Consider the following 27049-nt stretch of genomic DNA (forward strand, 5'->3'; position numbering starts at 1 on the left):
AGCTCCCTAGACTCTGGCTCCCTCACTGGTGCACACGTTTACATGCCCTCCTCTCCTCTGTGCCCTGAGGAGCTCTCGCTGTGGTGGGGCTCAGAAGGACAAGGTCCTTGTAGGTCCCCACCTCCTCCCACAGAACTGTGTGTTCATCCCTAATGCTTGTTCACCCCCAAAATCCACACTGTGCCAGGCTGGGCCTCACTTCTGATCTGCCGCGACATGTCTGGCCTCTTCCATCCAACAGTAGCTGGTCACCCTCTTGCAGCACCATGGTTCGTGTTCACGGTTGCTTTGTGAAGCTCTTGGTGCTCTGCAACATGATGCAGCCAACAAAAACCGATCCCTCAGAAGAATGAATTTCCCTCTGAAGCGCTAGACCATTTTCACAGCTTAAGCCCCCTCTTTGATTTGTAAGACAGTATCTCCTTTACAGATGAAAAAAACAGAACAAAGAAATTTAAAATCTGAAATGATAGCTTGGCTTCCACTGCCAATGTTGCAAAAGGAGTGTAACTAAAGCTGCAAGCTAAGGGAGAAGGATCACAGCTCAGAATGGAAACCTGTGACACTGATACGCCTGCAGTCAAAGAGAAGCACATCGAGGGCAGGGAGGAGGGGGGAAAGACGAGCAGAGAGCAAGCCGCTCATTAACCTGGCTACACCACATTGTTTTCTTGAGGCTCCAGAGCCACGAGAGAGGACATGCACGTCTCCTTTTGAAGACAGAGACTTTGGCTCTCTTGTTTCCAGTAGGTTTTACCATCAGCTCCTAACTGCACGGCTCCACTGGCCACCAGCTGCAGGGCGACGGGAAAAGCCCGGCATTCGGCTTCTTTAACCCTTTCTGACAGTGTCTCCTCAGTGTCGTCTGCCTTCACAGATACCGGCTCCTGGTGGATCACTGCTTTCGGACTAGATTCCTCCTAAAATGGGGATATTGGCAGTCTTTCAGAAGAGGCTGGTTAACAAACAGTCTCAGGAAGGTTATGGACAATGCGGATGGTGCAGAGAAAGTCTCATGAGGGAGCTCAGTGAGCCCATCTGTAGTTGTGTGCAGGAGCGTGAAAGTACACCTGGAGAGGCTTACAAGCTCCATTAGGGGTACCTACATTACATGAGGGGGTGCAGCAGGGAGAGAGACGTGGGCTAGAAGATTCAGAGGGCAGTTTGCTGAGGGCAGGAGAAACCGAAGAAAAAACCATAATATGAAGGAAGAAGACAAGACCTCAAGAAACCACAAATGCAATGTAACCCTCACATCTTCCTGGTTTTACTGGTAACAATCCCAAGATTTCCACACATTCCTGTTACCTCTTCTTGTTTCTGCCTTCAGAAAGAAAAGAAAAAACAAATTCCTTTTCATGACTTACTCAATGTTAGGCAAGAGGACACTTACCAGGACAAAATGCACAGTGCAGCCTGTGACTTTGAATCCACTTTGCAGGGCTTGCTGATGGGCATTTCCAGCCTTGATTGGTGGGAAAAGTGATGGGGAAGCATTCAAAATTTTCCCTGGGCATCAGTGTGAGAGGAGAAAAAAGAGAAAAGAAAAATCAATTTGAACAGAATTTCCTTTAAAAATAAAAGTGAGACGAGATCATCAGTTCAAAAGAACAGCATTGAGCACCACTCAGCCGTTTAAATGGTCTCGGCTGCAGTCAGAATGTAACAGGGCGTGTTCAGATTCAGGTTAAAAAGCAAAACATATACGTGGTGCTACGATCTCTAAGGAAACGTGAGGAAGCGCTGCTCTGATCGGAGGAACTACTGCTCTTCCAGGAGCAGAGGTGATGGTGTGCAGGCTTTGGCAGTAGCCAGGCAAGCAGGTTTCAGTTAAGGCCAAGGACCTCCTTTGCTTTTGCATCTGTGGATGGACAGACGGAGTCATAAGCCTCTCCCCTCCCAGGTGACCAGCCCTCATGCTGCAGATGAGGGGTTTGGAAGTGGACTTTGCTCTGCAGCCTGATGCAGAGCCATTGCACAGACAGAAGTGAGTTTTATAAGAAACGTCATTCCCAAAGGAGCCTGTCCCAGTGCAATCTGCATAGTGAGTGAGTAACTTCTGAGCCAGGCCTCGGGAGCTGGCGCTTGGCGCCCAGAGCCAAGAGGAAAGAGGAGTGTACGTTCCCCCCTTCGCTGGCCTGGAGCGCGTCTAAAGAAAGCTCTGCCACACAGCAGAGCCCCACTCGCTCAGGGGTCTGCAATGGCTCTATTTCCAGCACACAGTACAGATTGCTGCTACACTGTGCGGCCCTCAGGGCAGCACAGGAGGGAGAGGCATCGAGAAATCAGTCTCCTTCCCATTTTTTTCTGAGTTTCAGCTGCAAGCAGTATGTTCAGCACAACTCCCCAGCACAGCTCCTTGAGAAATGACACAGTTCTGCTACCTGTCCTTTACTGCAGACAGAACCAAACTCCTGCCTGCTCCACAGGCATTTCTCCTTCCCAGCAGGAAGGCAGACAGACCAACTCCGTGACCCTGATTTTGCCCCTCTGTCACTCATTATGCCAGCACAAGGCGTTTCTCTGCCAATGCACAGTCAGAATCCCAGCACTGTCCCACTGGCCAGAATGAATAGAAGCATAGGGCAGCCCCACCGATTTACATGCAATCCTCAGTGTCAGCAAGGCTGTGGGAGATTTAACCAAACGACTAAGAACTATGACTGTGTAATTCTGGTGAGACCAAGCATCCATATTTTAATTTCTCTTTTACAGTTACAATTTCTTACCTTTCCATTTTCTGAGAAAAGGACTGGACAAAATTCTCATAAATCCTGAAAGACATATTAGCTCAACAGCAAATTCTTCAAGAACTCGGTCAATCGTGCTGTCAAATTCAGAGCGACTCCCATATAACTTATGATCAATCACCTAAAACATTAAAACAGATCAAAAGCTATATCAAGGAAATAGCTTATTGTGGTGAGAGCAGCTACTTGGGCAACAAAGAGAAAGCAAAATGGATTCACTCCAGGACATTCAAGGATTTAAAAGTTGTAAGTTCGTATATTATTCAGGATATTTGTGATTTTTCACATTCATACAAACATTCCTGGGAACACCCCAATCACTTGCTAGTTATCACTGGCTGTTTCACACAGGATACTTTCTAGGATGTGTAGAAAATCTGCACAAAGAGAAGCCAACTGTGAAAAGAGAAACGTGGGTGATGTGGTGTAGAGGGAAATAAGGGGGGGCATATCAGAAGATACCGACCTCTTACTCCAGAACGTCTAGCCAAAGACTAACGTAAAAATAGTAATGACTCATCAACAACATCGCCACCAGTTAGTCTATAGTTGCTTACTGAAAATCACGAATTTATGTAAAAAGAGAAGAAACTGGCCAGACATTCTGTGGAAGGGGAGGAGTCAAGTCTTGTTCTATTTCTACTGCAGCTCTCAGCTCCAGCTCCCAAGGTAAGTGTTGATTCCTGACTCTGTGCATGAAGACATTCAAATAAGGGGCTAACAAAGCTGTCATGCTCTTGCCTATGAAAATGTGAATTAATTTTGACATAACTTTTTTTCCCCAGAGATGAGTCTTTACACTGCCAGAAAAAAAGTAACATGAATCCAACTCAGCTATTGAGGAAGCTTGCCGAAAACTCTTTAATGCATGGAGACCCTCTAGCAGTATTTATTCCCATCTGTGTGTAGCTGTACAAATATGATAACTGCTCAAAATCACTAAATGTTAGAAGGAAGAGTTCCTGATGAGCTGCATTTGAAGTCCCAAGTTGTTGAATGTTTTCAAAAGCCATGTTCTATACTTTGACAAATATGATGACATGATGTTACTCTCTTTCTGTATTTTTTTGTCGTATGAAACAAACCAATGAAAGTTTCCATAACACAGTGCTACTCTACTGACCACAGGTAGGAGAAGAGGCTTGCACGGTGCTGCTGAAAGTGACTGAGCACAACATGAGACAAAGATCTTTCTAAGAAGGGATGAGCCAAGGAGACAACATGCTTATGTTAGTGCTGGAGAGCATCCAAAGAAGAGCAACGAAGTTGGTGAAGGGTCTAGAGCGCAAGTCTTACGACGAGCAGCTGAGGGGACTGGGGTTGTTTAGCCCGGAGAAAAGGAGGCTGAGGGAAGACCTTATCGCTCTCTACAACTACCTGAAAGGAGGTTGTAGCGAGGTGGGGGTTGGTCTCTTCTCCCTAGTAACGAGTGACAGGACGAGAGGAAACGGCCTCAAGTTGCGCCAGGGGAGGTTTAGGTACGATATTAAGAAATATTTCTTCACCGAAAGGGCAGTCAGGCACTGGAACAGGCTGCCCAGGGAAGTGGTTGAGTCCCCATCCCTGGAGGTATTTAGAAGATGTGTAGATGTGGCGCTTAGGGACATGGTTTAGTGGTGGACTTGGCAGTGTTAGGTTTACGATTGGACTCAATGATCTTAAGGGTCTTTTCCAACCTAAGTGATTCTATGATTCTGTGTATTTCACAGAGCCTGAAGTCTTACTGATTTCAGTTAAAGCTTGAAGCTGCATGGCCTACAGTCTCAGACTCAAATCATCAAAGCACTTGCAATTTTAAGTCCCTTCCTAACTCTGGACTGTAGCACTCACTGAAGAGATGGGAAAGCCACTCAGAGTCTCCACTGAGCACCGTCCATACAGCTTTCAGCTCTGCCTCTACTGATAACTTTGACAGCTTTGTGCTATGTCTACTTATCCAGGTAAAAGTTTTAAAGAAAAGTGAAACGTGAACTCTTACCAAGCATTTCATAAAGACCTACAGATTCAGTAGCTGTGAGTTGGTGATAAAAAGGAAAAGAAACGTGTGTCTTTACCCTGGTGGGAATTCCAGCCCGGGCTGCATTTCGTAGTTCTTCCACACCAGACTTGTTGGAGATGACAAGAACAACTTGAGCACAGCTGCCTGGCTCTTTTGCGTAACTGATGAGCGCAGCAAGGTTTGTGCCTCAAATGAAGACAGAGAACACATTTGTGAAATAGATGAGCATCTATGTCACTGAGAATTGGCTCTCAGTCCTGTTTATCTAACAAAAATCTTGTTTTCAACAACTGCACAAACAGAAGAGGACTAAAGAATTTGTGCACTAATAAAGCTCATTTCTTAAGCAGTACAACACACCTTGACTTCCAGCCAAAATGCAGCCTTGCTTTTAGAAGGCTCCATAGACTCCACTGAAAAAAAAAGACAAGGTGGATGCACTTGTATCAGGGCTGAATTCAGCCTCTCCTTTGTAAGGACATTTCTCTGTGTGATGATAAATGAAAGCTCACCTGTTCCAGAGATGAGAACAGCCACTTTAACTTTGTTCTTTCTGGGTTGGTGTTGACTCTCAACAACAGTGTTATTCAGCAGAAGCTGGGGGCTGCTCAGCTGCAGAGCTTCAAGAAGATTCTCGACTTTGATGTGAGAACCTCCTCCAAATATGTGAGAAAAAAGTTAAAATACCTTAGATTTTACTTTTCCATTTAAATTTACTTCGTATACTTTACTAATCATCAGTTTCAACGAAGAGAAAAACTTATCAGAAATTAATTTATGCTAGCACTAACTGAACTACAAAAACATACGTTACTTAAACCAACTCATGCTAGTTGCACTGATCTCTCGTGTTACTTGCAGAATTGTCCCCAAAGGCCTAGGTATGGCATAGTCTTTTCAAGGATTATCCCCATCTTTTACACCTGTCTTCCTCTTTCTCTCGTGTTGCAAAATTAAACTATAGATGATGCTGACAGAGCTGAGGTTGCATTTTGGCTGCCCAAACTGCTTCCTAAGATGTTTGGCTTCCACAGGGATTTTGGCTCATGTCTTGCTGTATGTCAAGCAATGGACATACCAGAATGGAGACTTACCAGCACATATAATCACACATAACATCACAAACAGGAGGAGTTGGAAGCCACCGTGCTGCTAGAAAGCTACGACCTAGTTGCCATTACTGAAACTTGATGGGACAAATCCCATGACTGGAGTGCCGCTATTGATGGCTACAGGCTGTTCAGAAGGGACAGGCAAGGAGGGAGGGGTGCAGATGTTGCCCTCTACATCAAGAAACGGACAGAGTGTGAAGAGCTGTCTCTGAAGAATAGCCACGAGCCGGTTGAAAGCTTATGGGTAAGAATCCAACATCTGCTGGAAAAGTAGCACAGCGAGCTATAGGCAATCCAGGAGACTCCTGGAATACATTGAGGATAACTTCTGAAGCCAGGTAATAGCCAGGCTTACCAGAGGGGATGCGATACTGGACCTGTTAGTCACCAATACAAGTGAGCTAATCAGTGATGTCAAGATAGGAGGCAGCCTGGGCTGCAGTGATCATGCACTGGTGGAGTTCACAGTCCTGAGGGATATGGGTCAGGTGAAGAGTAAAGTCAGGACCCTGAATTTTAGGAAAGCAAAATTCCAGCTCTTCAAGGAGTTAGTCAATAGGACCTCCTGGGAAACTGTCCTCAGGGACAAAGGAGCAGAACAGAGCTGGCAGATCTTTAAGGATGTTTTCCATGGACCGCAAGAGCTCTCGATACCCAGGTGTAAGAAATCAGGAAAGGAAGGCAAAAGACTGGCATGGATGAGTCAAGACCTGCTGGTCAACCTAAAGGGCAAGAAGGAAATGCACAGGCAGTGGAAGAAGAGACAGGTATCCTGGGAAGAGTATAGGGACGCTGCCCGGTTGGGCAGGGATGTGGTCAGGAAAGCCAAGGCACAGCGGGAGCTGAACTTGGCAAGGGATGCAAAGAATAATAAGAAGGGCTTCTACAGGTATGGCAGCCAGAAAAGGAAGGTCAAAGGAAACATTCCCGCCCTGATGAGCAAGACTGGCAAACTGGTAGCAACGGACAAGGCTTCAACAAGTATTCAACAACTTCTTTGCCTCAGTCTTCACTGGCAATCTCTCTTCCCACACCTCTCGAGTGGATGGACCGCAAGACAGGGACTGGGGGAGCAAGGTCCCTCCCACTGTAAGAGAAGATCAGGTTCATGACCACTTGAGGAACGTGAACGTACATAAATCTATGGGACCTGACGAGATGCGTCCCAGAGTCCTGAGGGAACTGGCTGATGTAGTTGCCAGGCCAGTCTTTATGATATTTGAAAAGTCATGGCAGTCAGGTAAAGTCCCTGGTGACTGGAAAAAGGGAAACATTGCACCCATTTTTAAAGAGGGTTGAAAGGAGGACCCTGGGAACTACCAACCTGTCAGCCTCACCTCTGTGCCTGGGAACATCATGGCACAGATCCTCCTAGAAGCTATGCTAAGGCACATGGAGGACAAGGAGGTGATTCGAGACAGCCAGCACAGCTTCACCAAGGGCAAGTCCTGCCTGATCAACCGAGTGGCCTTCTATGATGGAGTGACTACATCAGTGGACAAGGGAAGAGCTACGGATGTCATCTACCTGGAATTCTGTAAGGCCTTTGACATGGTCCCCTACAACATCCTTCCCTTCAAATTGGAGAGATATGGATTTGATGGGTAGACTGTTCAGTGGATGAGGAATTGGTTGGATAGTCACATCCAGAGGGGAGTAGTCAACGGCTCAATGTTCAGATGGAGATCGGTGACAAGTGGTGTCCCTCAGGGGTCCGTATTGGGACCAGTACTATTTAATATCTTCATCAATGACATAGACAGTGGGGTCGAGTGTACCCTCAGCAAGTCTGCAGATGACAGCAAGCCGAGTGGTGTGGCTGACATGCCTGAGGGATGGGATGCCATCCAGAGGGACCTGGACAAGCTCAAAAAGTGGGCCCATATGAACCTCATGAGGTTCAAGAAGGCCAAGTGCAGGGTCCTGCACCTAGGTCGTGGCAACCCCCAATATCAATACAGGCTGGGGGATGAAGGGATTGAGAGCAGCCCTGCAGAAAAGGACTTGGGGGTACTGGTAGATGAAAAGCTGGACATGAGCCGGCAGTGTGCACTTGCAGCCCAGAAAGCCAACCGTATCCTGGGCTGCATCAAAAGAAGTGTGGCCAGCAGGTGGAGGGAGGTGATTCTGCCTCCCTACTCTGCTCTGGTGAGACCCCACCTGGAGTGCTGCCTCCAGCTCTGGAGCCCTCAGCACAGGAAAGACATGGACTTGTTGAAGAGGGTCCAGAGGATACCACAAAAATGATCAGAAGGATGGAACACCTCTGAGAGAGCTGGGGGTGTTCAGCCTGGAGAAGAGAAAGCTCCGGGGAAACCTTATTGCAACCTTTTAGTACTTAACGGGGGCCTATAAGAAAGATGGGGACAAACTTTTTAGCAGGGCCTGTTGCAACAGGACAAGGGATAATGGCTTTAAACTAAAAGAGGGTAGATTTAGACTAGACACAAGGAAGAAATTTTTTGCAATTAGGACGGTGAAACCCTGGAACAGTTTGCCCAGAGAGGTGGTAGATGCCCCATCTCTGAAAACATTCAGAGACAGGCTGGACGGGGCTCTGAGCAACCTGATGTAGTTGAAGATGTCCCTGCTCACTGCAGGGGGATTGGACTAGATGACCTTTAAAGGTCCCTTCCAACTATTCTATGATTCTATATGACTGTACACATCTGTGGCCTATCTTCAGTCTTTACACAGGATCCACGTGAGTTGGGAAGGGGTTGGAAAAGAGGTGCGTTGATTACTGCGATTGTGGTAAAGTATAATCAACTAAATAATGTTTTGAGTCCTTGCAGTCATCAGAGGGCTGTACTTGAGTCTCAAGCAGGTACCTTGGTAAGACACTATTCAAGTACTGTCACTCTGAAAACAAGTCATTCATTTCTCACTGTATTTAGTAATAAAATCTAGATGTGAAGGAGTCAAGTAGCCTCCAGCCTAGTGAAATTAACAGGAAAAAGATATGAACTACACAAACTTTGCAGTAACAAGTCTCCTCAGTGCCTATAGAACTGAGGATAACTAGTACCTTCTAGGAGATGCTCAGTGCTTCACAGAATCACATGCTAAAACAACTTACGCTGTATCAACTTAAAAATTAAATAGCGCATCCTAAACTGAAAACCCCTCTGAAGTGAGACAGATGAATCTGTTACACTTTGAATCAAACCATACTCTGTTTAATTCTTGTGAGTGTCTTCATTTCCCACTAGGACACCTGCTAACCTGTGTGACAAGGGGCAACAACCTTCCCAATCAGCCAAGCTTCCTCATGTCTCTGTACGTCCTTGAGAACATGCTGAGCCAGGTCCTTCTGCACAACCAAGACTGCACCGATCCCACAATTAAAGGTCTGAGCCATCTCCTCCTCAGAGAGGTTTCCCTCTTTGTAAAGCCAGCAAAAGATTTCAGGAATCTTCCACCTGAGAGCATCTGAAAATGATTGAAATTTTTATATGGTCAGCACAAATGTTTGCTCCCCATCTTTTATTATATACAATGACAGTGGTATATTACAAGAGCTGATAGAGACTAATTCTTGCTATTTTAAGAATACTGTCCAAGGAGGACACTGACCCAACTTCCAGTCAAGTTTATAGGTGCTGCTTAGCTAGAGGTTTCTAGTTATGATTTGTGTGAGCCAAGTCTTCTCTAGGCTTTCTAATGAGAACATGTAGGAAATGATGGCGAATTAAAATGTATTCATCCCTCATCAGCCAGAAGGACAAAGCTACAGATTACTTACATCTCTTCCATAAGAGACAAAGGAGCTGTGGGACAAATCATCTTCTGGCTTTTTTGGGCTACTTAAGCAGATCCGGTTTTCTGTTTCAGAGAATCAATAATTATATAAGAGTGTATACTTAGGTGTGTTGATGGGCAGACTGGAACAGGGCTGAGCAGTCTACACATGGATGGGAAGTATGCATGGGCTTTCACAGTGACCCTGCTCACACAGACATGGCCTTAGGCTGTCTCTGGAAAGCCTGATGGTGCAAACTTGCTATCTTGACTCCATTTTAGAAAACTAACAATCCCTTGGGCTTGTTATCTTGTCTGTGGTTCCAGGTACTGGCAAGCAAGCTGGGCACCACATCAGTAAGCTGGGTTTATTTCTTCCCTTTCTAATTTCATTCTAGAGAAATACAGACAGACATACAGACATCTTCCTTCTCCCCTCCACGTCCCCACAATATTTTTGGACTCACATGAATATGGTTTTCTTTAATATTTTGAACTTATGAATACTTCGCCCAATTTTGGCTTACACAGAAAAAGTTCTACCTTACTTACAGATGTCAAATGCTAATCTGTTACGAGGAAGCTACCACCTACCATAAAATTGCATTAAGTGTGTGTGTGTGTGTGTGTGTGCACACATACAGTGGAGCAAATAATGCAAATCAGTTCTCTCCATAAGCTTCAGGTTTGGTTAAAATGTTTAGTATGGAGAGGTGTCTTGCAAAACACACAATCTTCTCAAATCCCTTTTCTCCTAGAGATGAGCTGCCTTCAAACTCTCCTTAAATTTTCCTTCTCCAATGAGACAGTGGTGCTCATCAGCTGATGCTTACTTGAAATAGGAATGTTTTTGGTAGGCTCTTTGGAAAAGCATTGGCTTCGGGTCATAACTGAAGCTGAAAAGTCAAGTCCATGCTGTATGTAAATTTTGTCAAACAGAAACAATCATCTTTGATATTTACCTAGGACAGCGCTGACATGTTCTGGCAGGATTCTGGAGATGCCTTCCAGCAACCCCTCCTCAGCAATGAAGGCAAAAGCCTTCACGTGCCCTGAGCGAAGGACAGGCAGCAAAGATGGACTGTACATTTTTGCTGGGGTTAGCAATATATCTCCTGCAAACGAAAGGGTCAACTCAATCAATTTGTTTAAAAGGTCATTAGGTGTTTAGTAGGAATGCTTTTCTGAACAGGTTTGCTTCTGCTCTTTGTGGCAGACAACCTTGGGAAGCAGCAAGAAGTGCTGGCCCACTCTTCCAAAACTGTGGACGCAAGCCCACATACCTACCCCAAAGACTGATTAACCCGAACCCATCCTGAAGTAAACAACTCTTGGCAGCACCTAGTTATGAAAATGTCTAAACACCATTCATTTGCAGGTTTGTTTTTGAGAAGAAAGATATCGTACCTAGAGTCTTGTCACCACAACTGCCAGGCGCTGGTGAGGAGTAGTGTAAGGAGGACATTAAGAGAATCTTCCTTATGATGCTAAAGCCACGGCCGTGAATCCCAGAAGAGGCCAGTCCAATAAGCACATCCTCCTCATCAGCTCTCTGCAGCCCCAGAAGCATCTGCCCTCGCTCCACTGCACCAACCACAAAGCCAGCCAGGTCATACTCTCCAGAAGAATACATGCCAATCACCTCAGCCATCTCCCTGCCTAAGTGGGGACAGAAAGCAGTCAGCACTAGCTGTAAACATTTTTTATTGTTAACTTCAGCATCTCCTAAAATAAGCAGTGTATCCAGGATAGTTGCAGAGACATGAAGCCTAAGCAGCGTATTCAGATATATTTTAAAAATCCTTCTTGGTTTCTTACCTCACCTCAAGACTTCCAACAAAACAAAGCTTCATGAAGTCAATGAAAGAAGAATTTTTTTTTTCCATTTCATGCTATTTATCTGGCACCTTCCTGCTATGACTGAATACCAGAGAGGGAATGAAAACGTATTAACACTTCAAGAATGTGAGGCAGGCAGTTTTGCTCTCCTTTGTGCAAGGATAAATAAGCAAGAATCAGGATCCAAATGCATGAATAGTAAAAATCATCCCTCTGTGCTGACCCACTTTAGAGATAAGGAGGAGTTTAAGCCCAAATTCTTCATTGTTTTTTCCACCAAACAGAAACCAACTGTTCTAATGCCACATACTGCCTCTGCCTACAAAGTCTAGTTCACTAGTGATCATTTCAACATTAGAAGCTTCAAATCTCAAAGAAGAGGAGTGTTCATACCCAGGAAAGCACATCCTGCATTTCTGCAAGCTTCAGCTATTCCTTCTTTGATTGTTTCAGTCACTTCAACATCAAGTTTGCCACAGGCAAAATAACTGAGGAAGAAGAGAGGCTCTGCTCCTTGAGCCAGGATGGCATTGGCACACACGGCAACCAGGTCCTGACCTATGGTGTCATGCCTCTTACACACTTGTGCGATCTGCAAAACAGCAGTGGTGACAAGAAATATGCAAAACGCAGATATTAATCAGTCAAATAAGCAGAAATCTTCTTTTCCCTGAAAAGAATCACAATAGAACACACATGCAGAAGATAATCTGGTATATCATCTAGTTTAAATCAAGAAAAAACAGCTCATTTTCTTGCAAGGAAAAAAATCTATTTTGTTTTTTGAAACATTAATTCAAATTCTAGCTCCAGCTACCCAGAAATTGTCATTTTGGGTTGTTTATTTGCTTTTTGGAATATTATGTCAAATCCAGAATAAAAGCAATTACAAATTTGCAGGATATTCAACCTACAGGACTTCCTAGCAATTTCCAAAAATAAGATTGGGTTGCTCAAACATCACTGTGTGTTCTGCTTTACTTTTGCTTACTAATTTCACCGGGCTACACAGCAAAACTGAAACAATTTATTAAGTAGTTTTCTTCTTCTTCTCCAAGTCCACAGGGAATGAGATTCTTCACTCCCACGCTCCCCAAGGAGTCTTTTGATCTCAGCTATCTCATGTCACAGACAACAATGTGGGCCTGGTCTGTAGGCTCTCTTGAAAGACAGGTCTTTCACAAAGCAATAGTATTTCCCTCAGGAAGACTGCTATTGGATTTTTAAAAAGTTATCAAAGTGTTTGCATCCTAGAAGTAATGAAACCTGATTCAGACACCATGGCTTCTACAAAGCAGCAACATTTACACTACTTTATTACGAGCAGAGGTTTCTACACTGTCAGGGATACACCAGAGCGGTTCCACTTGTGCCAACTGCTGATATAGATGCACAGCACCAGCTCACACAGTGGAATTCACCTCTGTCACTTAACACTTCAGGGTCTGAAACAGGACAAAGATTGCATATGTATGGATAAATTTCCAATGTAGCCACGTTTTACTGACACAGCTCTATCAGTGTAGGTCTACCAGTGCAGAAAAGCTCAGTGCAGAAAGATGGGCAAGGGAAAAATGCAGATAAATACTATCACTGGCTTCAAAGTGGTAAAAGACCAGCACCTAAACAAAGTCTGAGTTTGTATTACAAGCCTGACTTCTTTCACTGGCTGGTGGATTTAGAAGTGCTATGGAAACCAGTCATCCCATGTCCTTTGTTGCATTATAACATCTCCCTCCCACTGATCTAGTAACAATTCCTATAGGCATTGGCCAACTTTTTTTGGCCAAGGAAGAGTCTTGGGAACAGTCTGTGTAAATACAGTTGGGAATGTCTCTCTGCCAAGCAGTTGGAACAAAGACTCACAAGAGCCAGCACCAATCACTTTTTCATGCTCAGAGGTGTCCAAGAATGTACGACTGCAAAAGACCTTCTGGATTATTATGTTCAGTCTCCTGCTGCTGCAGGAAGCCACATCATATCGTCCCATTACTAAAGGTACAAACAACAGCTTGAAACAAGTTAAGTTGCTGTGCTTGATCAGTGAAAGGCAGCTTCAGACCTCCACTCCTCTGATAGTTGAAAGCCTTTTTCTGATTCACTATATAAATATATTCCTGGCTCAACTTATTCTATGTGTTCTTGTGTAATTAGCATTCTTTATCTATTGGCTTCTCTTCCTCTTTAATGTTTATAATCTCCTCCATCCTTCTTTTCCCCAGTGCCCTGACAGCAGCAATCATGCTACCTCTCTGCATACAATTTATTAAGCCAAGTCTGACAGTTATCATTTCAGCACTTCACCGCACCAGTTCCTCTCTGAACTGATCTTTCTCAAAGCCAATGGATCCTCTGTTTTATAGTAGAAATTCTGGTTCTTAGTTCCTCAAGTGCCCAGCTAAATGTTTTGGTTTATTATCATTTAATCACAAAATATCCAGAACTTCCACATTCTCAATGACATATGCACAGGTCCTTCTCAAAAGATGATCTACGAAGTTGAAATGACCGCTCCAGTGGCCTTGAGGTGTATTTATAATGCTCAGAAGGGTGCAGATGGTGCAACTGGCTGTGGCATTTAAAACAGTCTTGGGAGACGATAACATAAGCTTCGCTACAGTCAAGTTGCAAGTTACCTGTAGTTTAGGTCCAAGGCCTTTAGTTTGAGATACCAAGATAGGATCATCATAACCAGATGCTTTTAAGTCAAAGAAACCAGCAAAGCCTCCTACTTCTGAATGAATGCCTGCCAAGCACAAATATGTCAAGGATCATTTTTAAGGGAAATAAAAAGACCCAAAACACTCATCAAGGCAAGTACTGCAAATTATGATTTCTTGGAGAAGACAGCACTGTGTCCACTGACAGAAACATGCACAGCTTTATGAAGCATGGACCCCAAAGTCACATATTTCATGGGTGTTGTAAATAGATCCTTATTATTCTGTATTTGTGACCTATGGATTGTGTATAGCAAAGGTTAAACATTTTACCAAACTGTTAACAGCTTGCCTTTTTTCTTTATGCAGCTACTTTTTTCTAAGGGGAAAAAAAATCAACAGTAAATTTTCCTCAGTAGATCACTGCTAAGAGTAAAGAATATAGTCTGAAGGGAAAACAACAAGTTCAGTGATTGTTAGCCACACCCTAATAACTGTTTGGATGTTGTACTCATATATACAGCTGGTAGGATCACTTCTGTCCAGTGTCATACAAAACCATTCCATTAATCCAGGAGTTATTCCCTTCACTAGACTAATCTTGAAAAGTGCAATCATTCCCATGTTAAGCCAACTATTTTTAATTAAGCAAAAGAGGAGTGATGAGAAAGAAATAAGAATTTTCTTTCTTCACGGTGACCTCAGCCCAGTTTCTCAAGCTCAATTTCAATGCCAAGAACACATTGCTCACCTCCTGTGGAAAAACAGTTCTGCTGCATTGAATATACTGAGGAAGTTCAAAGATTGTTCCCAATCTTACCTGATCTCTTACCACTTACAACTGATGTTTCCAGCTGATGAAACAAAACATCACTTGTTACAGCTTCCACATGTCTCTCTTTGTATATTAGACCCCTGCGGAGAGTAAAGGACATGCTAGCAGGAGTAGTAACATTTTCTGCATAGACCATCATTCATCACACAAATGGGAACAACAGATACAAAACTTTGGACTAGCATCTATTTCTGCTAGTGCCTTTGCTTACATACAGAGACTGTTTGAGAAGCCGTATACCCCGATGGCCAATGTCCTTCCTGTAAGTGGCACCCTTGAAACGTATGGCCGCTACACCCCTGTTGGCTTCTCCCAGTGCTTTCATCAGGTCCTCCTTAACAGCAGTAATGGAGAGGACTCTGCCACCACTTGTCACCACTCTGCCATCCTTCAGTGTTGTGCCAGCATGGAACACCTCCAGCCCTAACTCTTTGGCTTGCAGCAGCCCTACAAAAGCAAAAGGAACTCTGAGTATTTTAAATCACATACATACTATGTTGGCAAAGCAGTGAAGATTGAAGTCCTTTCTTCAGGCAAGGGAGAACAACAATAACGCTTCCCACCTTACCTTTCTTCCAAAAAACAGCATTACCACTGAAGGGTATCCCCCTCCACTGGCCCTAAGACTCCCTTCTGAGACGTCCAGTGAGGACACAGATCACACAGGAACAGAAATCGGGATCCAGGAGCCACAACAGGACGTATAACTAGGCTGTGCCAGGGCAAAGCTGTGCTGAATATCGTAATTGTGAATAATTTGTGCAGGGCTTTCCTGTGTGAAATCACAATTCGTAGAAGTTTACTGCTTGGATTCTCTCCTCTCCCTGGCATTAAACCATTAATGTTAATGGTACCTGAGCACTCCCCTCGCTATTCTGCTGTGCGCACTCCACACAATTCCCTACCACACCTGGAACCAATGCTCTACAAACACCTGCAGGTGGCTGTCCAATAGCTAAAACAAATTACATATTTTGTTCTTTTAATTTCCTTCCCTGTATTTTCCTGTTAGAGAAAAGCAAAATTGCCGAGGGGATTTTTAGATTCATATTTTGAGGAGAAGATAAGGGAAGAGGAGGAACTGCTGCCATCACTTGGAAAAAGCGAAACAAAACAGTTTCCCCCTTGCTGTCAGCCAGACAGATTTTATAAACAAGTAAAAGGGACCTTTATACTTGCTGAAAGTGCAGTGTGTTACGTTACCACAAGCACTGCCCTGACAAGGTCAAAGCTGAGTCCCTGCTGGCCTTGCTGCAATGGAAACCTAACTCCTTTCCATCATGTTTCAGCAAATACTCCAGAGTAAAATGTTTATTAAAGCCATTAAAATGTGGGAATCAATGTGGAAAATAGGAAAAAAACTAATAAAACCCACACAACTCCAGGGGTTGGAGTACAATAATAAAAGAATGAATTGAATTTCATTTTTTTGACTGTCTTTTTTGTGATTAACAAGAAGTGTGTTCATACAACCTCACTCCTAAAGGTATGAATACCAACTTGAAAAAAAAGTTAAGAAGTTCCTGAGTCTGACTAATGAAAGGCAGCTCATTAGCAAAGGAATTCATTCAGTTACATGGTTTGGATTTTTACAGTTACAGAAATGCAGAGTTTCCCAGAATATCACTGGCAAAACAAAATAAATACAGTGAGTGAACTGAAAGAGGAGGGTGGGCAAGGAGAACATGACAGCAGAAAACTTGACAAGGGAAAAAGCAATATAACATGACCTCCTCCCTAGGTGATGCAGGGTAACCGGAGTTCTGACAAAAATAAGGTGGCCTTGACATAAGATCAGTTGTCTGGGTTGCTTTACACAAGGTATAGCGTTGGACTGGCTGAGGGGGAAAGAAATAGTTCTGCAACAGTTCCCTCTGATTTTAAACATTTTTTTAAATTTTAATCTTAATATTAAACCACAAGAATTGTAACACAGAAAATGAGTATTGATCTAAGGCCTGCATGCCCAGCTTCCCAAAAACCCTTTGAGCCCTGTGAAGAGGTCCTTATTAGTATTACACAGTAACGAGCTGGCTGGCTGGCACAAGGGAAGGCACCAAGCTGATGGTGGAGGCATGAACTGTTCCTATTTTAAAGGCCACGGGTCCTCAAGTCTCACCCTTATCACTGGTCAGGCATTAGCCAAGATAAAGTGACCTCCCAGCAAGGGAGCAAAACTAGCAGTAAGCAGTCATGTGCTGACAACACTGTGGTCCATGTTGCCTGTACAGTTTGTGGAAGTACTCCACATGGATGCATCAGAGTTGTTCCAGGAGGACATAGTGCCCCATCACCTTCTTATCTTAGCAACCAGCCACAGCTTCATAGAATGATGTAATTTTAATCATTTAGCCCCTGTGCTGCTTTGGACAGGCACACATTCCAGTTAAACGATCTTACTGAACAGCTATCCCTTCCACAAGGACAAGGAGTGACCGATGAAGGCAGATTCTGATGAGTGTGAGGGGTACGATGGAGGAAAGCAGTACAGCTCTCTGGGAGAAGAGGTAAACGCAAGCTTACTGAAGTACCAGGCTAAAATTAAAGAGTAAACAACCTACTGAAGTTACCTGTTACCTCCATGCCTTTGTCGTAGTCTCCTGGGTATCCTGGACTTGCCATGACCACACACACAGCTGTACTATTTTCTGACCAGGCTGGCATGAAGCTGCACAGTTTGCCATCAATTGTTGCTTGAATCACTTCATAAAAATCGTTTTTAAGCAGTGGAAGAATTACCTGCAGAAAATTTTCATAGTGATAGAAGTTAATTCTTATTTTGCTGACTTGTTGAAATTGAACTTAGGGAAAATTCAATTCATAGAGTAAAATCTGCACCTGCCGAACAGAAAATACTGTATTTCCCTATACCAGTAGATTTGGAAACGAGAGGTGAGCATTAATTTGCAGAATCTCTTTGTAACAGGCAGAAATTTACAACATGAGATGTGAGATTATGTAGAAGGAACATGAATTTAGGCCCCTCCCAGTCTGCTTCTATCCAGAAAAACAAAATCTGAGCAACAGCTCTTTAACTTAAATTCTTTAACTAACAATTCACAGAGGCTGACTAGTTAAAATTTTAATTGTCTAAACATTCATTCAGATCTGCATGTTCAGGGGAAGAAGACATAAATCCAAATATATAAAGTACATTTCCCTAAGCATATTTAAGTTTCTGGTATCTTTCACTCACCTGGCACTGAGGGTCGCCAAACTGACATTTAAAGTTTAAAATTTTCACACCATCTTTGGTAAGCATTAAACCTGTTTGCAGCACACCTGAACAGAAAGAACACAGCCAAGCAAACGAATTTAAACATTTATTTTTCAAGAACTTTTTTAAATGCAACACAGTATTTTGGAATGTGGGAAACATTTCTGCAAACCGTAAGGAATTAGGAGCAGGGATTCTGCAAGCAGTTACATACAACTCATAATAATTCCACAATAGCCAACAAAGTGGCTAGCAACAACTTGGGGAACATTGCACCACATTTTAGACCAAATACAACAGAAAGCAACCTCCCTGCATCAGAAAGTGAAGTTCCACCTTCTGCTACAGCCCTCTAATTGCAGGCATTCAGCGATCAGAAGGAAGTGACAGGATGAAAAAAAACAGTTCCCATAAACCCCCATTCATTACGCAGACATTGTGATTTTCTTACCATTAAGTGCACTATTGTTATGCGTAAATATAGACGTAAAACTCTGTATTTCAGGCAAAAATAGCAAACCAAAATTCACTACTGCCACTAACAAACAAGAACAAACAAAAACTTATTGAAGTTAGCATGCTGTGATTTCTACTCAACACACATATACGCATGTGGTGATCCAAAGCAGGCCTTTCATTGTGTAATCAGAAAACCAATCCCCAGAGAACAACAAGTGTGAAAATTTAAACCCCACAAAGCATCAGGTCCTCCAGCATCATCCTGAAAATGCTGAACACCCACTACGTTTTTACTGTGGATTTGGGCATTGAAAAAAAGTTACCAAATAGCAGAGAATACATCGCAGACTGGAACCCAGCTCTTTACACGTATGTGATCTTGACAGTCTTTGGCACCAAAAGCAGCCATTGGCATTAAGTGACATCTGTGAGCATCACCTTCCTTTTTCAAAACAGCCTTAGGACAAAGATCTTAAGAAAACTTACATTGCTGTATATAGGAGTGAACAATACAACTGTACTTAGGTATATGTTATACCTTGAACTACAGAAAGTCTGGTTGCAACTCTTTAAATACAAAATATTTAATAAAAATACAGTATGTTTTACAGAGAAAAGATGAAAGTTCTCTCCAAAAGAAAAGCTAAAAGCCAAACCGGTGAGGCTTAATACTGCATGAAAAAAAAACATTTTTTGTTAAAGCAAATATTATTTGGAAATGAAAAACAATCCCTAACAATAAAACTAATCATCTCGATATGACTTTACCTTGTTTTTCAGTTGAATGCTTACTTACCTACATATGCTGTTCCTTCTTGTCTCATACTATCAACAACATGTTGAAGGATAGCATCATTGATTTTCTCTAGAAGAACTTCTGGAACCTGACGATCAACACCAAACTGATTGAGACAGTGATGACACTTGCTGGACTAACTCATAGCACCTGGAAGGACTGGGGTGAGTAAATGCCTCAGCTATGTTTTCTACCCTCCCACCCCCAGCCAGTGCAGTCCTTCCATCAGGGTGCTGCTGCCTGAAGGACAGATACGCTGATCCTCTGTCTCCCAAGATTTTTTGTTTCGTTCTTTCTTTAGAAGGCCAATTTTAAGGAGGCTTGAGACACTGGCAACCTGGGCTGTACACAGTAAGATGATTGTTTCTGTACTTAGAGAAAAACACACTAATAATAAGCATATTCAGAGCAATGCAGTCAGCTTTAAGAATCAACAAGAAACACAAGGTTTATGTTCAAGACAGAAAGACTCCAGGCATGCTGGAAATTTTGCAGGGACATTTCAAGCGATGCTAATCGGAGCAGAGAAACGCCAAGTTTAGGAATAATAGAAAAGGTAAAAGAGAGACCATTCCTCAGAACACTGGCTCATTATATCCTGAAGAATGATTACTAAAGTTTGAGCCCTGTATTGCGCTTACACAAGCAAAGCGTCAATCAATTCGAGAAGAAATCTGGTCTATGTGATAGAAACAAGATTAAGCCCTGACGGAGATATATTAACCACAGATGGGATCAGCCTTATTGCAGGCTGAGGAGGAGGACGGCTGTACCTGAGGAACTGGGCAATAGGCTCCCATCCCTCCAGTGTTTGGACCCTGGTCACCATCCAATAATCGTTTGTGGGCCTGGGCTGGGGGCATAGAGGCAACAGTGACACCATCCGTGAAGCACAAGCACTGTTAAGAGACACACACAACACAGAAACAGTGACAATGTCCTGTCCTAAAGGAAGTTAACACTGCTGGTCACAGCCTGAGGCTCAGTTCTGCCAGGAAAATTTAGGAATCAAAGACAGAAAGCAATAGGATCCACTTATTCTGCTGCAAGCCCACTGACATGAAGGATTCATTGAGCTTTCTCATTTTTAAATAATGAAGAGAAATGGTGGCCCTTGTAACAATTCCCTTCTGATGAATTAGATCTTGACCTATCAGTCACATGGCCATATGCTTACCTTAAGGCATGTGAATAGTCTTCATTGACTTGACAGAATTATTCAGATGTTTCTAGTTAAACGTGTGTGTTTGAAGTTCTGGGGCCTGAATAAGTGTGAGGTATTCTCAGTGCAGGGCAAACCTTGCACAAAGAACTCATTTTTCAGTTTTCATGTGGCATATAATATGCATGCTTCGGTTTCATCCTGCCACTGAGTAGTAATCCATGGTAAGGCAAGTGCTAAAATAGGCACTAGATATTAGCATAAAATTATTGATGTAATGAGAATTACTAAGGCAAAGTCCATACAAACATGTTTTAGGTCATCTTAGGAAAAAAAGATCATTTTCTGCCTAAAAAGATCACCATAATTGCAATTTTATGGCTAATGTAGAAGAAAATTCTACTGACAACATACATTGATTAGTATGACATCCAATTGCTTAGATTGCATATTTATTTATGTAAGTGCAAATAAAACAAAAAAAATATTTGAAACAATAAACTTGTGTGTGTATGCACAGAGCATAGCAATAAAGCCAAAGAATAAAAGCACACAACCACACCATCGATCACATACAGAAAGTTCTTCTCCTTGAAGAAGTTCTTCAATAACAACCATCTCTCCAAACATTCTGTCCTGTACAAAAAAAATTTCTCCAGTTAGCAAACATAACATCTACTAGCAAAATCCTCCTTTTTTTTTTTTTCTTTTAACAGAAAAAACTATGTATATGAAAAGTACCGGCTTGCTTGAATTCTGGTATGTTGAGCAAAGCTAACAGAATCTCATTTGGAGATAAGGAAGATAGATACATTGAAATGCACCTTATCAGACCTTGGGAGCGGATGAAACATGAAAAAGTTGGAGGGACAGGGCAGCAGGACTCAGTGCTGGAACGAGAGTTCAGTCACAAACTCTACAAAGCCCTGCTCGCTGCCCACTGTCTGGGGCAAACATGAGGAATTTGAGGATGATACCCAGAGAAATTCCTCAGTCAAATGGGCAAGTTTCTCCTGAAAAACTTGCTTCCTGTGGCCGAAATTACAAACTCACAGGCTACAGAACATTAAGAATTGGATTCCCACTGATTAATTAAAGATTTATCCACCTGCATAATCTCTTGGACAGCTCTGCAGGCTTCCTCTTTGCTGGCTGCAATAGTCACTTCTTTTCTAGCAGCAGGGCCCCTTGCCCGTACAACTCGTGCAGGAAAGTCTGTGCTTTAAATGAAAGCAAAAGTGAGATTCAGGCATCCCTACTGCATCCAGAGAAATTATTATTTTTAAGCTGAATGCCTCCCATGTTCTTCCTTTCTTTCCTGAATGGTTGAAGAATAACACTTCAGAAGAACACATTTCCTGCTAGCCCATCCTGTCATGGAGGTGAATGGGCTCTTATAGCCCTCAGTACAGGACTGTGGACCAGAAATCCATGAGTTCTGTTGTTGGTTCTGACACCAACTCAATGTATATCCTTGGACAAGTCACTGAGCTTTGACACCTCGCAGTTTCTTCCTCTTTTCCCTGAGTTGGGTTACTATTTTATTCCTGTCATAGGTTTGGAAAGATGATGATTTATATTTTCATAACACCAGATTATAGTACATAATCCTATAAACCACTACAGAAGTTCTCTTTAGGGCTGTAAGGTTAAGGCTGAGTTAGGTCTTGCATGTAAAGGACGTGTTAGAACTAGTGTATTAACATTGTATCCCCAGAATTGTTCCACTTACTCTTAAAAACAAACTAAATCTAGAAGAAAAAGAAGAACAAAACAGCATAACGTTAACAAATTTTAACTACGCTTTATCCATTCACCTCTCTCGGGCTTGTGGACAGTCAAATAAAATATCCCTTTCGAAGAGCTGATTCTACACACTACTAGCCTGTTTTCTGAAACAACATCTTATTCCTCCTCTCCACAGTATGATTTATATTAGGATAAATCTCAACCCTAGATTTATACAAGCAGCCAAAGCACACTCACACAAAGCTCCCTTTCTCCACACCTCAGTGTGCTCCCCTGGCTCTTATGCATGCTTACAGACATAAAAGTTGTTGGCCTGTTTCTCTGCGTGGCAGTAATACAGACTAAATGCTGTTACAGAGCAAAGTCAGTGAAAAGGTTGTTTTTATAAGAAAAAAAAAAAAAGTTCCACTAGATTATACATGTAGCACATGACAGGAAAGACAAGAAGTCCATGAAACCAACACACAGCCACAGACCAGTGTAGCTGAACACAGCAGCTGCTGTGAGACTGGACCAAAATAACCACAGCGGTAAGTTACTCTCCCAAAGGATCCCCAGTGACTTCAGAGGCGTTACCGCCTAAAGCAATTGCAGAGATATGCAGTTACATTTCTCTCTCCGTGTAAGAGAGATGCTAGCCTTGAAGAAATAAGAGTATCCTCCTTTAGTTATGAGTATTTAACCAGTCCCTCCCAAATCACTCCACAGATAGCATTTTGCTGGTATCTGTCTGTGTAGAAATTATTCTTACCCTTATGGAAAAAATCATTGAAATATTTTTCTCTGCCACAATGTTTGTGTCTTTTAAATGGCTAACTAGCATCCTGAAGAAGCTGATCAAAGAGCTGTGATCTGTGAATAGAAAAATCAACCTCTTTAAGTTCCCTGCACCTTCACCATCTGTCTCTAATTACAAAACTAATTCATTCAGTAGCTATTTGAGAAGAACCTAGTTCTGGGTAACTATCATGGGTGAAGGCCAAATTAATAGATAACTTGACAGAGGAGTTTCCAGTATAAAAATATTTACCTGATAATAAACCTACAAGCTTCCTGGGGATTGGTGAAGGCTTTCCATCTTGCTGTTGGGATCCCATGTCGATCCAGAAAGGCTTTGGCAAAACTGGTGTTGGATGCCAGCTGGGCTGCTTTTGCAGATGGTCCAAAACACCTAACTCCTGCTGCTCTCAAGTCATCAACAATCCCTAATTATCAAAAATAGCAAAAGAACCAAGTCACCTCTTTGGAAACATCAAGTTATTTTGACAAAAGGAAAGCCACATAACCATTCCGGCAGTCTGTTACACTTTTCCTTGTCTCAGACAGCTAATTCATCCTTAAAATAAGGTTCTGCATATGCAATGACCTGTTCCATCATTTAGTTTTAAGAGGTCTTTAGCTCTTTACATTATTAAGCACTGTGACAGTTACCACCCCATGACTTGTGTTAGGACTGTCTGGTACTTCTGTTCACTATTTAGGACACGGAGATCTTACTGCACATTACAATAAATGTATGTGATGGTCTGGGTACTGTTGCATACAGCAACAATGTTAGGACTATTGCAAGAAAATTCCTTATATAAAGGAAAGCAGAGTAGAAGACACAGGAGTACTTGTAACCATTACTGATTCTTGATCCTGAATGATTTCCCCTGCTGATTTCTAACATGCAAAAAGCAGCATACAGCTACGAAGCCAAATGTTTTAAGTGACTACAATTTACATTTACAAGATAATCCATATTTTCTTGCTCTTCAGTTTAATTGAGTGTGTCCTCTAAGATCCGAAAGAGGTCATTTTAAAGCAGAATTCAAGGTGCTGATTTTTACTGTCAAGTTATTTTATTTCAGCCTTACCAGCTGCCAAAAGAGCTTCTTGTCCAACTAACACAAGTCCAATGTTATGATCTTTGCAGAACTGGGTAACAATAGTGTGATTGCTCACTAATACAGCTGAAAAGGAAAAGGAAATTTAATTAAGTTACCACTGTAAAGCCTAATTAAGAGATGTGAGATGAGAATGTCATTGTTCCATCTCCCTAAGAAGTATGATTAAAATAACGAAACAGCCCATGAAGGGCAAAGTAAAACAAACAATATGATAATAACAGAGTCCAGAAGTAACAGTGAACATTTCCAATTTGCACTACTGTTTTTAATATACATCTGCTAACTTACTAAATGTATTTTATTTCCTATATGTAATCAATATAAAGTTTTAAAAGCTGCTCATCATAACAGAATAAAAACTTTAAAAAATAAAACTGTAAGTTCATAAGGAAACTCAATTCCAACATCTGAGCAAAGATTTACTCAATGGCAGTGCATGATGTAGCTAAATTTAGCTGAGTAGCCTGGGCAAACACCAGAGAAGTTTCTATCCAGAAGTTAATAACTTTGAGCCTTCTATTCCTCTGTAACATTTTGCTGAAATTGCTAAGTGAATTCAAGCATAACAGGAAAGAGGAAAGAGATGAGGTGTAGAAATACACAGTCTCATGTAAGGCTCACTATCTTAAGAAGCTAAGCTAAAAATAGATATATTATGATGTTTTACTAGGCATTCTAAAATTCAGACACAAAACATACAGAAAAAAATACATATGTGCCTTAAATAATTTGTGGTACCAGCAAAAGGAAAGAATAATTGTTATCTCCTACTGACTGAACACAAGAGTGGTCAGTTCTGTTTCAGTTCCAACACCCATATTACTGATTACTTGGCACAATATTCTATTTTTTCCCCCTTTTTACCTGAATTTGAAATTTTTCCATTGTCAGCTGTTCCTGCATTTCCTGGAGCAACAAAGACATGTTTTACATGGGGGGACTGGGCCAACTTCCAGGCCAGTGCATGCTCTCTCCCTCCACTGCCAATCACAAGCACCCGATCAGCCATTAACCTGTGGAAACTCAGAATCATCATATATAGTACTATCTATTTATTTCACAAATCCATGTAAAAATAAGCAAAAATAGAGAAATTGTATTTCTCACTTATAGTTGGTAAGTAATAGCAATTGAGTTCATATTAGAAAGGTATCCATAAGACATCGGAACAACGTGACTGTACCAGTAGTGTCACTGGATGGATGCATCATTCACATTTGGTTTAAATACTGACAACAATGAAATCACTGAGAATTTTTTCCACTTGTTTCTATATAGATAAGATTAAGAGAGGACTCTTAAGTATCCAGGCTGAAATAATCTTGTCATGACTAGGTCTCATCAAGTCCTTTGCACAACTACACAGGACAGGACAGAAAGTTTCATACAAATGCTTTAGGTAACTTACCAGATAAATATATTTCAAACTGAACACTGGGGTCAATCTAGCAACTTTCATGAGTGTAAACATCCTCGGTAATAAATGGCAAAGACAGTTTTCAGAACAGATTTTATACTTTGACAATTGCTAAGAGGGTAACTTCAGCAGAACAGCATGCTCAATAAAAGAACAACTGTTAATTTCACTAGCACACTGACATTTAAAACAGTTCCTCAATAATATTTCTAGGCAAATTAGTTTTGATTTATTTCAGAAATATTATCATACTCAACGTAGGTCACATCTGCAAACTTAATTTTTCCGTATGTGCTGAATGTAGACAAATGTCAGAAAGAAAAAACACCCCAAAACATGACCTTTAAGGAAGATGCTAATGGCATAAACCAGTCCTTACCCAAGAAATAGATAATAAATTAAAGATACCATAAAACACCAGCTTTGCAAGCAACATGTCAGCAGTCTTTTCCCAAGAAATCAGAACCATTGGTCTGAGTTCATTACATAGCTTCCAAAGGCAAACAGAACTAAATGGTGACACTGAGGTGTAATATTCCGGAAAAGATGTTCATAGAACTGTGATAAATCAATAACCATGTTTCGAGTTCCTGAGACAGTATTAAGATGACTTAACCTAATATCAACAAAATAAAGTTTAACTATATATATTTTCATAATTATTAAATTGTCCAAGTACAATGTAAGTACTTCCAGCAGCCTGTCCCTGGGGATTACAGACTGCTGTGGATTATCCAAGAGACTAATTTTAATTTTCGGTATTGTGCTCTAGGCGTATGAACACAGAGCATATGCTTAATGCTCTATCAATCGCCAGACTGATTTCCTTGCAAAAGACTTTTCTAAGACTTTATACTGTGTAACTATCCAATATGTCAGACTTTGTCTTTCCTTTTGTCACTGCTTGATAAATAATTCTGGAGTCAGTAGGAAGTTGCTGTGAACTTAAAAGTAAAGGGCTACAACTGCTCTGTCTCTAATGAAGACATCAACGTGCTCTCTACAAAGCTTCATTAGGCACTACGGTCCAACTGTTATTAATAAAAAGCAAAGTGTTTTTAAAAGCAAAATTATTTTTTCCCTTAAACATAATTTCACAATTCACTGAAGTTTTCTAAGGCAGAATAAATTAAAGTTCCTGACTGGGAAGAGAGTGAAACCAAGCAGTGTCTCCTACCCTGTGGAAAATATGCACATTTCCATTCCACATCATAGTGAGGACACTAAAGACATTTTTTGCAAAGCAATTCAAAAGCGTGCTGGAAGAAAAGAAAACTGGCAAGACAGTTGGTCCTAGAGGAAAGGCTGTAGAGAGGGACATCTCACTTCAATCACCGTCTCTTACCGTGTCAGACCCTGCCGTTCGTCCTCACAAAAGGCTGAGGAATCCTCCAGACGGATTTGAGTTCTTCCTTCAGCTC

The 27049-nt window shown here is 41.9% G+C and overlaps 1 protein-coding gene across 1 annotated transcript; it reads right to left on the reverse strand.

The window, feature by feature from the left end:
* Positions 1-653: 653 nt before the first annotated feature.
* Positions 654-27049, reverse strand: LOC309586661 (trifunctional purine biosynthetic protein adenosine-3-like; the record flags this gene model as incomplete). The annotated part of the gene is made up of 22 exons (XM_082303941.1): positions 26974-27049; positions 25076-25224; positions 24179-24274; positions 23350-23524; positions 21679-21790; positions 21147-21206; positions 20182-20307; positions 19409-19496; positions 18133-18218; positions 17507-17675; positions 15152-15383; positions 14922-15016; positions 14078-14187; positions 11835-12033; positions 11010-11261; positions 10565-10717; positions 9087-9293; positions 5262-5405; positions 4805-4935; positions 2730-2871; positions 1394-1509; positions 654-920 (listed from the first exon to the last, which is right to left on the reverse strand). Exons 2-22 carry the CDS (start codon positions 25218-25220, stop codon positions 654-656), a joined length of 3105 nt encoding a protein of 1034 aa, XP_082160067.1. The 5' UTR covers positions 25221-25224; positions 26974-27049.

This window comes from Platalea leucorodia (genome assembly GCF_965183815.1).
Source record: "Platalea leucorodia genome assembly, chromosome: 2".
Lineage (NCBI taxonomy): Eukaryota > Metazoa > Chordata > Aves > Pelecaniformes > Threskiornithidae > Platalea > Platalea leucorodia.